This window comes from Cervus elaphus, chromosome 22 (assembly GCF_910594005.1).
Source record: "Cervus elaphus chromosome 22, mCerEla1.1, whole genome shotgun sequence".
Classification (NCBI taxonomy): Eukaryota; Metazoa; Chordata; class Mammalia; order Artiodactyla; family Cervidae; genus Cervus; species Cervus elaphus.
The window spans coordinates 350,167-365,436 of record NC_057836.1 but is presented as its reverse complement, the minus strand read 5'-3'; the positions used below and the strand labels follow the sequence as shown (position 1 = coordinate 365,436).

The window sequence follows — 15,270 nt, the reverse complement described above, 5'->3', positions numbered from 1 at the left end:
TATTCTCTGACTTTTTAGGATTCATCTGTGATTAGGATTGCTGAGACTGTGTTGCTATTCCATTTTTCCATAAAAGTCCAGTCAATTTTGTGTTTTGTACTAGGTTTACCATTAGTAGATCATACACCATTAGACTTGATCAGAAGTCAAGGGTGTTAGATGGGTCATTTATATGGATGTCAAAGTTCGTCAGTTCAATGACAAGACTCAAGATCAAAAGGGAATCTGGGAAGCTTAGGTCAAAGTTCTTTGAGAATTCTGAGAAGAGATCTGGAGTTCCCTGGGGAAAGCAGAGTAGTTATTGCATCCAGAGTCCTTGAACTTCAGAAATGGGGAATGTTCTTAGTGCTCCTAAAGTTGAAAAGACAGCATGATGACAAGGATTTAGTACCCCAGATGTGGTAGAGTCCAAGAGCCCTCATTCATTCATTCACATATTTGCTGAGCACTTACTGTGTGCTAGGCACTGTGCTTGAAGCTAAGAGGTTCAAAGAGAGATAAAATAGTGTCTCTGCTCTCCTGTAGCTCTCAGCCATTGGGGAGGGAAAAACTTATAAATGCCTTTCTTAGAAAAACACTGTAATTGAGGTAAAATATAAATTGTGGTTGGGCCACAAATGAGGGCACCATCTGTCTCTTCGCTCTGGGCTGGAATGATTGCCACCCAAAGGACAATGTCACCTTTCCCACCTTGCATGAGCTCCTTTGCCCTGTGGTTTGCAGGCATCAGTCACTCAAGTGGCTAGTCCTTTCCTCAGAAATAATTTTCCCCAGAAAAAATTTAGACAAAGAATGTCAGAACACATAATTTCCATCAAGGAAAAGAAGAATGAATTCATCGCAACCTTGTTGAAACTCCAGCCTCTTTCTATAGCCAAATCTTCTCCGTAAAGTCTCCCTAACCTGGTCCTTCAACCTGTCTTTAATAACCATATTCACAACTCTGACCTGTCCTTCCCCCATTGCAACATCATCTGATCCTCAACCCTTGAGCTGATTGTCAACCATTTCTCTCCACACACAGCTCCACAAAAGCCAGAACCTGCTGGTACCCTAAAGAGTGCCAGTTGCCTAGTTGGTGCTCAAGAAAGTTTTCCTAATTGAATGAAGAGAGCCTCAGGGTTATAACTTCACCTAATGCTCATCAATACCTGTATCCAGCCTGCGCAATCTGTACTGTGTACTGAAATTCCGTGTGGGCCCCAGTCAACATCCTCTGTGTGATAAACTCTGTCCAGAGTGGATCAGCGCCCCTTGGGCAGATGCCCTTGTCCAGCACTGCTCAGCACCCTCTGGGGGAACAGCTCCTCCAGCTCTGATCAGCACTCGGCGGGGAAACAGCTCCTGCAGCCCCAGTCCGCACGTTTTAGGGAGACATCTCCGTGGGCCAATCAGCACCCCTTGTGGGACAGCTCCGACCAGCTCTGGTCAGCACCCAGACGTGGATAGCTCCTCCAGCCCCGTTCGCGCACAGCCCACACTCTCAGTCTGAACCACTCGGATCCGGGCTTGGGAACCCCAGGCTTCTGCTCTGATATCCTGCGAGTCAGCGCAGCTCCCGGGGCCGCACCCACCCCTCCACGAGGCCCCGTTCCTCCGGCCCCCACACCAGCTAACCAGGGGTCTGCAAATCGACGTTCCCATCGCCAGTTCCTCGCTGAAGCTCTCACCACGCGAATTGATGCCCCATCCCCACCAATCTGCTTCCCACCTGCCCCCACCCCAAAGAACCAAGCCACACACACGCCTCTCCAACCCGAGCCTCAGTCAAACCATCTCGCCTCCTCCAACCAGCTTCCCCGCCGTCCCCTCCGCCCTCCCCCGGCCCGCCCTCCTCCCCTCCCCCGGCCCGCCCTGCTCCTGGTCCCCCGCCCCCGGCTCGCGCTGCCGCGGTGTCCTGGCGTCGAGGTGTGCTGGCGGCGGGGTGTCGCAGGGCGTGTCGCGAGGTGACCGGGGGCGGGCTGAGGACGGGCGGGCGGGAGCGACGGAGGGCGCGCGGGGCTGGCGCTCCGGGCACCCCTCCCCCGCCGCGGTCGGCAGGCCTTTCCCCGGAGAAGATGGCGGATCGGGCGGAGATGTTTTCTCTTTCCACCTTTCACTCGCTGTCGCCGCCAGGCTGCAGGTACGCACTCGGGCGCCCGGGCCCTTCCCTGCCCACCGCTCTCCTTGCGACCCCGTCCCCAGACTCCGCCGGCCCGACCCTGCCACCCCACCCCCGCCGCCTTTGGGGGCCACAGCCCCAGACCCTCTCTGGTCCCGAGGCCCACTTGCTCCCCATCCCCCACCCCTGGTTCCAGGTCTCTCCACTTTGTCCTCCCCTTACGACCCTCCTCCAGCCCCAATGACCGCCCCCCACCCCCATCCCAGGTTCCTCCCGGGATCCGGTGCTGCAGCCAACCTGAACACCTCCTCCGGAGGCGGAGGTCGTGGGCCGAGCCTGAGGGGCGGCCTGCCTGGCGGGGTGCTGAGCACACTCTGTGCCTGGCAGTGTCCTTTTGGCCTTGCTGGGCCTCTGTGGTGGAGGCCTGGCCTGGTCTGCAGGGGGAGCCTGGGGGAAGGGACTAGGGTGGGGAGAGGGCTGGACCTTGGGATGTAGGCCGGTCTCGGGCTGGAAGAGCGGACCGAGGGGCTGAATTCCGCCCCGGAGCAGGCTCGACCCCTCCCCCTCCTCCGGCTGCTGCAGCTTCAGCCCCCCTCCCCCTTCGCGGCTCAGCCTGACTCCCCCGAGGCTGAAGCTGTGACCCAGAGGGGCCTGGAGCGACTGGGAGGAGGGCTGGGGGCGAGTGCTTCCTCTGGGCCGGTGGTGGCTCCGATTGTGGGGGACATACCCTGGAGAGCAGGGCTTAAGCTTCAGGATAATGGCAGGATGCGGGCGTGGGAGTTGGGGGCTCTGTGATCGTGGGGCCCAGGAGCTGGGGTGGGGGCCTCCCTTGGCCCCTCCTTAGGACCAGTTCTCAGGCAGGGAGTCCAGGACTGACAGCTCTCTCAGGAGCCCTGTCCTTGCTCTCCTCTCCAGGCCTCCACAGGACATAAGCCTGGAGGAATTTGACGATGAAGATCTGTCTGAGATCACTGATGACTGCGGTCTGGGCCTCAGCTATGACTCGGACCACTGCGAGAAGGTGGGGAGAGGGCTGGAGGCAGAGAGCCCTCTCACAGGAGAGCCTCGCTTAGCTTCTGCTCAGCAGTCTCTTGGGCGGGTCTTAGCTCAGCCTTGAGACAGCATCCTCTGGGGGGGGGGGGGTGCTCTCTCAGCCTCTAGACTTGTGGGCCCTTTGATACCTGACACCTCTTTGCCTAAGAGCGGCCCACTGAGGACCTTCCCCAGCAGTCCCTGCCTGGCCTCCTCCATGGGCTGGACTGGGGGAGGGAAGATGTGCCTCTGCTCTGGGGCCTCTGGCCTCAGATCTACCCCCTTCCAGCTGCCATCTCATCTCCTTCTCAGCCCTGTCCCCACCTCTCTAGCCTATCTTAGCCTCCTGTCTCCTCCCCTGAAGTTCCCCTCCCCCCATCTCCTCCTCCCTGTCTCTTCACGTTTTTGTTTTCATTCAAGAACATTTCTGAACAACTCCCATGTGGCAAGTGCTAGAGGCTTCCAGGTGCCTGGGAAGACAGCAGGACAGGTGTGGCTCTTGCCCTTGGGAGTTTATAACCTAGTAGGGGAGGAAGACAGGTGAGAGACAATGGCTGCCTGAGTCTCAGCATCTGGATTCCAGTGAGGGGACACATGGTGCGATGAGGGGTACCCATCCAGGACTGAGGCCATTAGGGAGATTTTCCAGTGGAAACACACGGCCATGCCCTTAGGGAAGACTAGCAGGAGCTGGCAGATGAGGGCGCTGTACCAGAGGGGCTGGCGCAGAGGCATTGCTGGCGAGGGATGTAGTGGGCCGCAGGTCCTGAGGCTGGTGCAGGTTTGGTGAAGCCTGGTGCTGGTGCTCTTTGCTTCACGCATTCATTTCATATTTACTGAGCTTCTATGTGGGCCAGGTCCTGTTCTTGGTGGGAGTCGGGGTACCCCAGTGTACAATATGGACATGGCCCTGTCCTGGTGGGGCTTGCAGCTTGCTGGGGAGACAGATGCAAACTCTCCTGTAATTATGAGTTGTGTTAAAATGCTTTGAAGGAAAAAGTAGTGGTGTTAAATGTGATGGGGTTTGAGGGTGGGATAAGGCTGGCAGGTGGGTTGGAGCCACTTTGAGAATCTGTCACCAAGACTTAGGAGTTTGGGTTCTTATTTACTAAGGTCCTCATCTTAAGCTGATTTTAAATAAAGCAAAAACCAAAAACTGCTCTGTTGGTGGAAAGCAGAGTGGTCTGGAGGGAGGTTTCCTCCCTTGACTTGTGGCTTCCCGCTTTCACCTTTCCTGGCACCTGGCACCCCAGGTCTCTGTCCCGCTGCGGCCCAGCTCTGCCTTGTCCTTCTTCCTGCAGGACAGCCTTGCCCTGGGGCGTTCGGAGCAGCCGCACCCCATCTGCTCCTTCCAGGATGACTTCCAGGAGTTCGAGATGATTGATGACAATGAAGAGGAGGACGAAGAGGAGGACGAGGATGAGGACGAGGAGGAAGAGGAGGAAGGAGAGGGGGAGGGCAAGGAGGGAGGAGGCCCTGGCTCAGAGACCCCCGCCCAGGAGCCCCTGATCCCTTCCCCTTCCCTAGAGGAACCTCACAAGCATCGGCCCACCACACTCCACCTGACAACGCTGGGAGCCCAGGTGAGCTCCCAGGCCCAGAGCTCCCCCTGTTTCCCGGCGTGGGGGGCTCTGGTGCCCACAGCCACCTGCCCCCTCCTGCTCCCGAGGACGGGGCGCTCAGCTCCGCTCTCCCCCCGCCCCTCCCCCACCCCAGGACTCGCTGAACAACAATGGAGGGTTTGCTCCTGGGCCTCCGGCCTGCAGGCAGGAAACAGCGCTGGGCCCAGCAGCACAGGAGCCTGTCCGAGGTGAGCAGGGCCGCGGTGGGGGTGGGGGAGCGGCACAGGAGGCGGGGGAGGGCAGGGGGGGCTGACCTGAGCCTCTGCCCTGCAGAGCCGCCCGCCCCCCTCCCGCCCACCGACACGGGCCCCTGCGGGGCGCAGCCACCCGTGCGCCCAGGCTGCGACTCCGAAGGAAACCAACCCGCAGGGCCCCTGGTGCCCGGTGGGGCCTCCCCCTCCTCGGATCCGGGTATCGAGGCTGACCTGGGCAGCGGCTCCAGCGGAGGCCACGGGGGCCGGCGCGGCAGCCAGGACCTGTCGTCCCCGGGCTCCGACTACGAGGACGTGGGGGGCGCGCGCCTGGGGCGCATGATCTCGTCCATCTCGGAGACCGAGCTGGAGCGGAGCAGCGACGACGGCAGCAGCAGCAGCGGCCGCTCCTCGCACCTCACCAATTCCATCGAGGAGGCCTCGTCACCGGCCTCGGAGCCCGAGCCGGAGCCCGAGCCGGAGCGCGAGCCCCCGCGCCGCCCCGCCTTCCTGCCGGTGGGCCCTGAGGACACCAACAGCGAGTACGAGTCCGGGTCCGAGTCGGAGCCGGACCTCAGCGAGGACGCCGACTCGCCCTGGCTGCTCAGCAACCTCGTGAGCCGCATGATCTCCGAGGGTTCCTCGCCCATCCGCTGCCCCGGCCAGTGCCTGTCCCCCTCGCCGCGCCCTGCCGGGGAGCCTGCTTCGCCCCCCGGCGAGGCCCCGGGGGCAGCGGTGCCGGCGCCGGGCGGCGTGGAGCTGGTGGACATGGAGACGCTGTGTGGGCCACCGCCGCCCGCGCCCCCCGCCCCTCGGCCCGGCCCCGCGCAGCCCGGGCCCTGCCTTTTCCTCAGCAACCCCACGCGCGACACCATCACCCCGCTGTGGGCCGCCCCGGGTCGCCCCGCCCGCCCGGGCCGCGCCTGCTCCGCCGCCTGCTCGGATGAGGAAGAGGACGAGGACGAAGAAGAAGAGGATGAAGCTGAGGCCAAGGCGGCGCCCCCCGGGGGCCGGGGAGCGGGCCCCGCGGCGCTGGACGCCTCACTGGTGTACGACGCGGTCAAGTACACGCTGGTGGTGGACGAGCACACGCAGTTGGAGCTGGTGAGCCTGCGGCGCTGCGCCGGCCTGGGTGAGGACAGCGAGGAGGACAGCGGCGAGGCCAGCGAGGAGGAGGCGGGAGCCGTGCTGCTGGGCCGTGATCAGGGCCCCGGGGACGCCTCCCCAGACAGCCCGGACCTCACCTTCTCCAAGAAGTTTCTCAACGTGTTTGTCAACAGCACCTCTCGATCTTCCAGTGAGTGAGAAGGGGGGAAGGGGGTGGTTCCAGGGGAGCAGGCTGGCTACTCCGCCTGCCGCACGTAGATCAATCCCCAAGGGCCAGGACAGCCTGAGGGTCTGCGGGTGGTCAGCGCTGGGCACTGCCCTCTTACCCAGCACCTGGGTGGGGGCTTTCCCGGGCTCCCCCAGGGGCGGGGAGTGGTGAGGGGAGGCTGCTCTGTCTCCAGCCCCAGACGCACCAGCGGGCCACGGGGAGGGGGCTGCAGTCGGGCTTCCAGCAACTCCCAAGTCTTCCTCTCTGTTTCCGTCTCTCAGGCACCGAGTCTTTCGGCCTCTTTTCGTGCCTGGTCAATGGGGAGGAGAGAGAGCAAACGCACAGGGCTGTTTTCAGGTACAGCCGCCCCCCCTTGCTGGCGCTGACCCTCCACCCGAGTCTCAGACCCTCCGGGACCCTGGTGGACACAGTCCTGCCCTCCTGCCCCTGCCCTAGTGACCTCCCACCTCTGACCCGACCTCAGGTTCATTCCCCGCCATCCCGATGAGCTGGAGCTGGACGTGGACGACCCGGTGCTGGTGGAAGCTGAGGAGGATGACTTTTGGTTCCGTGGCTTCAACATGCGCACGGGCGAGCGCGGGGTCTTCCCCGCCTTCTATGCCCACGCGGTGCCCGGGCCTGCCAAGGACCTGCTGGGTGAGGCCCCTTCCCTAAGGGGCATTTTGTCACCCAGACCCTCTCTTGCTCACCTAACCCAGGCCCCTTGTGACCCTTTAGGGAGCAAGCGGGGTCCCTGCTGGGTGGAGCGCTTTGACGTCCAGTTCCTGGGCTCCGTGGAGGTGCCTTGTCACCAGGGCAATGGCATCCTGTGTGCAGCCATGCAGAAGGTCAGTCAGGTTGGGGGTGGGGGGAGCCCTGCAGGCTGGCTCAGCCCTCGGAGGCCTCGAGCCTGGGACCCCCAGCGCTGACGGAGGGGCCTGGCAGACAGGCTGAGGGCAGCGCAGTGGCTGTTTCCCGGCACCATCCCACTGACCTCCCCCCGCAGCCCATCCTAGTTGTGTCTGGAAATCAAGACCAGCTCTCTCAGAGCCCTCTTTGGGGTCTCATTTGATAGTTGCTCAATTGTATCCGACTCTTTGTGACCCCATGGACTGTAGCCCGTCTGACTCCTCTGCCCATGTAATTCTCCAGGCAAGAATACTGGAGTGGGTTGCCATTTCCTTCTCCAGGGGATCTACCTGATCCAGGGATAGAACCCAGGTCTTCTGCACTGCAGGCGGATTCTTTACCATCTGAGCCACCAAGAATACAATTTGCTTGCTCATTATTCCCTCGGTGGACACTCAGGAGGGCCTGCCTGTCTGCTGGTCCTGAGATGGAGCTGGAGAGCAGCAGGGGCAGGGCAGCCCTGCCCCCGTCCTCTCACGGGACGGGTGGTGAGGAGCCCGGGGCTGTAGTCTTGGAAAGGGCCGGGAAGAAGATGGGGCAGGCCATCCTGAGACCAAGGAGCGGCCAAGACCGTGCTCACATCTTCCCGAATCAGGGCCAGGGCTCTTCAGACCTAATCGAGAATATTCCCCCAGGAGGGAAGTTGATGCTTGTAGGCCCCTGAGACCTTCTTCTTGACTCTGCAGATTGCCACGGCCCGAAAACTGACCGTCCACCTGCGTCCTCCTGCCTCTTGTGACCTTGAGATCTCTCTCCGGGGTGTCAAGCTGAGCCTCAGCGGAGGACCTGAGGTGGGGGTGTGGGCCCCGAGGAGGCTGGGAAGGGCGGAGCAGGTGGATTGGACGAGGTGTGTCTGGCAGGCTGGGCCGCCTCTGTCAGCTTGGCGCTCTTCTGCCGTCTCTCCTAGTTCCAGCACTGCAGCCACTTCTTCCAGATGAAGAACATCTCGTTCTGCGGCTGCCACCCCCGCAACAGCTGGTAAGAGACTGCCCCTCCCTGTGGGCCCCGCAAACCCGAGGGCCGCCCACACGCAGCCCCACTGTCCAGCAGCCCCACCCACGTGGCTCCATGAGGTGAGCCCCCACATGGCACCCACTCTGTTCTGGGCTCAGGAGACATGGGTCAGACAGGCTCCCATCTGGTCTGGGTGGGGAGACACACACACAGACAAGTAAGTACTTGAAGCACCTGTGGGGATCTGGTGGACATCTCTCTGGGGCTCCAGTGAGCAGAGACGTGGCTGAATTCTCCTGGGACTTGGGGGGCAATCGAAGACCACTCTATAAACCTTGAAAGACAAGTGGGTGACAGGGTGGGTCTTCTTGGCATGGAGCCAGCTGAGCCAGGGCCGTGGGTGAGAGGCACCAGGGGGTCTTTAGGGGAGCCAGATGAGGCTGGAGGGACACAGAGTGACTGTGCCCTTCTGACTGTGCCAAGGAGCTTGTAGTTAATCCCATTGGCAGTGGGGCTGTGGGTGATGCTGTCAGGCTGACCAGCTGGCTCTGCCTACTGTGCAAGTGGAAGGACCCAAGTGCTGCTGGCCAGAGCCAGGAGGCGCGGGGGCCTCTGGGTGCCGTGTCCGGGCAGTGTCCGAGAGGTGGGGCAGCCAGGACTGAGTTGATTGGATGTAGAGGCCAATCTGGAGGGAGAATCAGGGGTGATCTGGGCATTGAGCGGTTGGTAACCCACACACCAAGAGAAGAAGGGGCATGGCGTGAACGGGCCCGACAGGCCGGCCGTGCAGCCTTCAGTTGCAGACGTGGTGAGGTTGCGGTGTCTGTTGTTACTGGGGGTCTGTAGTGTGGAAGACAGACTTCGGGGCAGGGATGTTTTGGAGCAGGCAGATAACTTTGGACATGAGGCAGACGAGATGGCCAGGCAGAGAGGGAGGAGGTGGGAATGAGCGAGCAGCGTGTACTGGCGGGTGGAGGCCGGCCATCCTGCCCAGCTGGACTCTGCACGCGGTGCCAGTGAGGCACACCGCGTGGCACAGTGCTGTGTGCCCCAGATGAGGCGATGGGGGCTGACCCTCAAGGCACATGGAGCCCAGCAGGGACACGGAGGCGCCGGTGGTATTTGAGGCCACAGGTCCTCAAGGGAGGCCGAGCGTGAGCAGCACACTCTGTTGCTGCAGCGGAGGCCGGGTGTGCGCCGTTTACACGCTTGTGGTGGGACTGGGGGTGCTCTGCCTGAGGGCTGGGCGACAGTTTCCACCCTCAGCAGGGCAGAGCCTCGTTTGGCCACTTCTCCATTGAGAGGGAGATGGTTTGATGGGCTGGAGATCTGGGTAGGGGGCCAGGGCTCAGACCAGGCTGCGGGGTGGACTGTACCAAGAGGACTGGAGTGCACGGCAGCCACGTGGACAGTGGCCTCAAGTGTGGCACTCATGAGAGAAGGACAACAGAGGGAGGCAGGGCGCCACAGGCTCAGGCCTCCAGGCCAGACTCTGGCCACATGCAGCTGTGAGGTTCGGCGGCCGGGAGGGGACCGAGCAGCTGCTGTCCCGGCCCAGAGCTTCCCGAAATTTGCTGCTCCAGAACCCAACCCAGGCCCCTCAGGGAGGAGGCACAGGGAGACGGTGCCAGGCAGCTCAGGGGAAGCAGGGGTGGGGTCAGCCTCTGCTGGGTGCCCGGGGTCTGGACAAGGTGGGAGTGAGTGGTAATTGAGATCACAGGTGGCAGAGAGCGCGCCCAGGGCACTGCAGGCTTGCCAGTTATTAAAGAGCTTGCTTAGGAGGGTGCCTGGCACTTGCTCTGAATGCAGTCATTGGAACGTGACACTTGAGACAAGGCCGTGACGTGTTTGTGGTCAACATGTGCGTGCTGTGGTGATGGTGCCGTCCTGTGGATTCCCATCTGGTGGAGCCCCCAAACCCTGACCCCCTGGGGTGGACTGGACAGACCGAAGCTGGGTGAGGGTCCCTCCTGCTGCAGGACTCGGACAGGTCTTCCTTCTGGACAATAATTTTTATTAATGTCTTGCTAAGAAGAAGGGCAGGTTCAGGAAAGCCACACAGGGAACAGGGCTGGGGCCACGGAGCTGGGGTATAAGCTTCTCCTTCAGGAAAATGCTTTTGCACATCAGGGCCCATGTCAAGCCCACATCGGAGCCTGAAAAATACTGTGGGTGTGCAGGACTGGAGGTGGAGCCAGGCAGGCTCCGAGTGTCAGGGGAAGAATGGGGAGAGGCCACCGGGACGCCCAGCAGAGCCAGAAGGGACTGCCTTGCCCTGCGGCCTGGGGGCAGGCTCCGGGCACTGGCTCTGGAGGAGGAAGATGCAGCTGGATGCCCTTGTGGACAGATTAACAAAGATCAGTAACTCCTCACGGGTGCCCAGCCCTGAGCTGCTGGACAGAGACCCAAAAGGGGCCTGATTCTTGAAGTCATGTGACCCCCACACTCCCCAGCGCTGCCCGCCCCCCCGCGCTCTGACCCCCGGGGCTGGGGCGCCATGCCCTGATGTCCCTGTGTGCTCGCTGCCCGCCCCCCCGCAGCTATTTTGGCTTCATCACCAAACATCCACTGCTGAGCCGCTTTGCCTGCCACGTCTTTGTCTCCCAGGAGTCGATGAGGCCCGTGGCCCAGAGTGTGGGGTAAGTGGGTCTGGAGGGTGGGCCAGTGCACACGATGGCCGGACTGGGGCGGCGTGCTGACCTGGTGCCCTGGGGTGCGCAGCTGGGGGAGGGTGGGGATGAGGTTTGGGGGGCATGGGGGCAGGATGGGGGAGGGTCAGATGATAGTGGAGGGTGTCGAGGGGCGTGGGGGTGGGGGGTGGTCCTGAGTGTGGAAGCAGCATCCCGTGGGGGTACGGGAAGGCTGCATTGAAGCCAGGTCTGGGCCAGGAGGCTGAGGGGTGAAGCTGGGGCAGTGTGGTGGGCCCAGGTGTGGGGAGCGTGGCCGCAGGCCTGAGGACACTCTCCCCCCGAAGCCGCGCCTTCCTGGAGTACTACCAGCAGCACCTGGAGTACGCCTGCCCCACAGAGGACATCTACCTGGAGTAGCCGCCCCGCTCTCCTGCGCTGGGAGCAGCCAGGGCTGGGGCCGCCTTGGGAGGCCGCCTCAGCTTCGGCAAGGACTGCACTGGGGGCCCGTGGGGCCTGACGCCTGGGGGGCTGCGGGGCCGTGTGGGATCGGGCGTCCTTGTCCGGGGGGGCCCTGCGCCTCTGACCCCCTCGCGTCCCCCTGCCGCCCGGGGCTGCCCGCATCCCCCCCCCCCCCCGTCTGTCTCTGCTCCTCTGTGCTTCGAACTCACCCTCTGCTCTTCACTGTGGGGCCAGAACTGGGAGGGGCGTGGGGAGGAAGCTGCCAGGTGACCCCTCTTGCTCGTCCCCCGTGATTTATAAAGGAGTTTTAATTTTTATAGTGAATATCAAGGGATCGTCCTGTCCTCATCATGGGGACAAAGAGAGGGCCCCCACACTGCCCCACTTGGCGCTCGGGGGACACAGGGAGGGGTTCCCCAGGAGGGCCTTGGTGGGGACTAGGAGTCGCCCCTGATGCTCACCCCGAGACCCAGACGCTGCTAGGAGGAGGGGGCCCTGGCCCGGGCCCCAGCCACACCAGCATCTGCTTTGCCGCTGCAAACGCTCCCTGCAGTCCAGCACCTCAATAAACTCTCTGCTTGGTGTGACCCTGGCTATTTCTGGGGTGAGGGAAGCAGATATGGGGCTGGGGACCAGCCCACGGGGGCGGGGGGCGAGGTGCCAGGGTGCAGGAACTGCCGTCTGAAGCCCCGCTGGGCTCCCGGTGCGGCGCGTGGCGGCTGCCCTCCACCTCCACTCACTCGGTCAGTGAGGAAGCTGAGGCCCGAGAGAAGGTCATGAGATGCGTGTGCTTTCCGCCTGCGCTGGAGTGCCAGGCTGGGAGTGTGTGCAGGCTCATGAGTGTGCCCGCATGCTTGTGAATGCGTGTGTGACACGGAGCAGGTGTCACTCTGCTTATGTCTTAAGACTGGTGTTTTAAAAATTCTCCACACAGAGCCAGAAGGCAAGAGGTGACTCTTTGTCACATGCTCTGCCTCCTGGGGAAAGGGCTTCCATTGCTTCTGGCTCTGGGAGCACCCGCTCTCAGGCGCTGAGGTCAGCGTGGTGTTCAGTGCCTTCCCGGGTGGGCCTGCCCCCCCCCCAACCCCAGGACAAGAGCAGCACAAGGAAGACCACAGGTGCAGGGGATGGAAGGAGGAGGGCCAGGGAGATAGAGTCACATGTGAAAGTCAAAGACACCCGTCTGTAGAAACCGTGCGCCTCTACTCCAATTAAGGGCAACCAACCCACAGAGGACACAGTCACAGCGTTAGGCGTCAGTGAGTGACCCCTCGGCATCTGGGTAACGGCGGCGCAGGCCAGGGCCCCTGACCCCGCAGAACCAGGAGACCCAGCGGAGCACCTGTGAGCAAGCTTCTTACCAAGTGAAGCTGAAAGAGGCGGAGCCTGAGCGGCCATCTGCCGCCGGGCTCAGGCGTGCCCTCCCCTCCGCTCTCAGCCGGGTGGGAACTTGAGCCACCGCCCCTCTCCACACCAGGGAGGCTCCGTTTACCCAGCAACCCCACCCCCTGCCACTGGGCTCCGTCCTCCTCCAGCTCACCTCCGCACCTCTCTGTCTCTGAGGCTCTCTACCTGCCGGCTTTTGGGACAGCAGCCAGACGTGCTCGGGTGTCCTTCACGGGGAGCAGCTTCCTGTGGGGGCCCTTCCCACGCCCGCCCAGCTCTCCGCTCCTGGCCTCCTTTCCTGACCCCTCAGTCACCCCCACCCCCCAGCTTCCGGGGCTTCTCAGCCCTGGTTCCCTCCGCGGGCTCACCATCTCCGGTTCCGCCGCGCTCCCTCTCAGCGGCGCCCTCCCTGAGCTGGGCACCGGCCCAGCTGTCCTCCGGGAGCGCCCTCTGCCGGCCCCTGGGCAGCGGCCTCGAGGCGTTCTGTCACCGGGACCCTGAGTAGGGCTCGGAGGTGCACAGGAACACGTGCCTGGTGGCTGCCGCAGACACTCGGAACTCACATGAGCTTTCCCCCCACGTGCCCGCATCCTCTTGGGTTGGCCGAAAGGTTCGTTCGGGTGTTTCTTCATAAGCTGGTTCGGAAAACCAGAACAAACTTTGTAGCCGTCCCAATAGATTCTGTGCTTTATTGTTTTTTCCAGTTTCCTGAGCTGGAACCAGCCTAGACTCCCCTGCTGTCAGCTTCGCCCCCGCCCATCACCCCTAACTCTGCCCCCTCACCTCCCACCTCTGCCTGGATCAAACCACCTGGGTCTCTGGGCATCAAGCAGCTCCCTGCAGGCTCCCAGCCCCCACCTGCCACTGCAGGTCCGCCAGAGCCTGCAACCAGAGCAGAGTCTTTAAACAGAAACCTGAGCAAGCCGCTTGCCCTCCTAATTCTGTGGCCATAATTCTGGTGGCTCTCAGCTGAACCTCCACCTGCCCTGTAGCTGCCCCCCTCCAGCCCCTCTTCCCTCCACCCCACTTCCGCCCTTGGAAACAGCTTTCTGTGGGCATCTGCTGTCCTCTGCATGTGGCTGGGTGATCTCCTACCCTCCCGGATGCGGGAGCCCTGGGCTCTGGGCCCTGCCCTCCCCTGGCAGAGGATGCCAACCGTGAGTCTAAGAGCATGCGTGCGTGCCAAGTCGCCTCAGCCGTGTCCGATTCTGCAACCCCGTGGACTGCAGCCCGCCAGGCTCCTCAGTCCATGGGACTCTCCAGGCAAGAGTACTGGAGTGGGTTGCCGTGCCCTTCTCCAGGGGAGCTTCCCGACCCAGGGATCAAACCCACGTCTTTTATGTCTCCTACATTGGCAGGCAGGTTCTTTACCACTAGCGCCACCTGGGAAGCCAGAGAGCAGGACATGGCTAATGCTCCCTGTCCTCCCAGAGCCTGGGGCAGCGCCTGGCACACATGCTGGGGGACCTTCAGAGCCCCGAGCGGGGAGTGAGTAAGCCTCCCCTGCCAGGACTCTGCCTTCTGGAAATCCAGCCAAGGATAACGTCCTACATGAAAAGCTTTATACACGTTCCTGTTTAAAATGTGGGAAGCAGGGACTTCCCAGTGGTCCAGTGGTTAAGAATCCGCCTGCCGATGCAGGGGACACAGGATTGATCCCTGGTCCAGGAAGATCCCACGTGCCGTGGAGCAATTAAGCCCGTGTGCCACAGCTCCTGAGGCCACAGGCTCTAGGGTCTGTGCTCACAACAGGAGAGGCCACCGTGAGACGGCTGTGCACCCCAGGGGGAGCCCCGCTCCCCACAACTAAGAAAGCCTGCACGCAGCAACCAAGACCTAGTGCGGCCAGAAATAAGTAAATTTTTAAAAAGTTGAAAGCATAAAAATAATCTAAATATTGACCAACAGGGTTAACTGATTTAGGCTATAAATAAATAATTGGAATATTGGGCTGATTTGAAAAAAAGTCTGCTTACAGATAATACGGAAAATATTCGTTATGTTGTTAAGGAAAAACAAATATGCAGAATCTATGCTAGAAACTACATTGAAAAAGACAAAGGAGACATGAAGGTTGCAGTCGCCACCGGAGGTGAGGCGGATGGCTTCTGTTCTTTTCTCCCTGCAGTGAACATGTCCTAGTTGTTTCAAGCATTATATGTTGCTATTAGGGACTCCCAAATGCAAATAGAAACACTCACGCAAAAACTAAAAATAAAAAAGATAAACTCTAATATAAAAAGCTATTTTGGCCACAATGAAAGTACCCATCGTGGAGGATTCGGTGAGCTCGGCCAGGTGCCTGACAGCAGCACTCAGCAAGCAGAGCTAGTCCCGTTTATCAACACCGTATGGAGTGGGATTTTTCTATTTTATTTTTTAAGCAGTATTTTTCCATTATAAAGAGTAGTACATGATTATTATAGAACATGTGGATACTGTAGAAAATAAAAGGAATATTAAAAAATCCTTATGTCTTTCCAACTTAAAAATGATTGCTAAAATTTTGGTTTTTTTCTTTCCCCAGTTTCCTCCATATATGTGAGTTTTATTTTCTTTTGCTTGAGGCTAGAAGGAGATTGGGACAATCAAGGTATAATTTAAAGCAAAAAAATTAAGGCAGAGTAGCCAAGACCATTATAAAGTAAAGAACGGTGGTCTCAGCTCAGAG

General features: G+C 60.7%; 1 protein-coding gene across 1 annotated transcript; it reads left to right on the top strand.

The window, feature by feature from the left end:
• Window positions 1–1,828: 1,828 nt before the first annotated feature.
• Window positions 1,829–11,800, top strand: MAPK8IP2 (mitogen-activated protein kinase 8 interacting protein 2). Its single transcript, XM_043881463.1, has 12 exons — window positions 1,829–2,122; window positions 3,017–3,122; window positions 4,435–4,716; window positions 4,850–4,943; window positions 5,029–6,243; window positions 6,543–6,618; window positions 6,746–6,918; window positions 7,000–7,109; window positions 7,857–7,961; window positions 8,078–8,148; window positions 10,665–10,763; window positions 11,099–11,800. The coding sequence occupies exons 1-12, from the start codon at window positions 2,058–2,060 to the stop codon at window positions 11,169–11,171; spliced, it is 2,469 nt and encodes an 822-aa protein (XP_043737398.1). The 5' UTR covers window positions 1,829–2,057; the 3' UTR covers window positions 11,172–11,800.
• The last annotated feature ends 3,470 nt before the right edge of the window (window positions 11,801–15,270 follow it).

Coding starts and splice junctions, on each gene's coding strand:
- MAPK8IP2 (XM_043881463.1), top strand. CDS start 2,058: ATGGCGGATCGGGCGGAGATGTTTTCTCTTTCCACCTTTCACTCGCTG. Junction 4,717..4,849: donor TGACAACGCTGGGAGCCCAG/GTGAGCTCCCAG, acceptor CCCCCACCCCAG/GACTCGCTGAACAACAATGG. Junction 6,244..6,542: donor CAGCACCTCTCGATCTTCCA/GTGAGTGAGAAG, acceptor TCCGTCTCTCAG/GCACCGAGTCTTTCGGCCTC.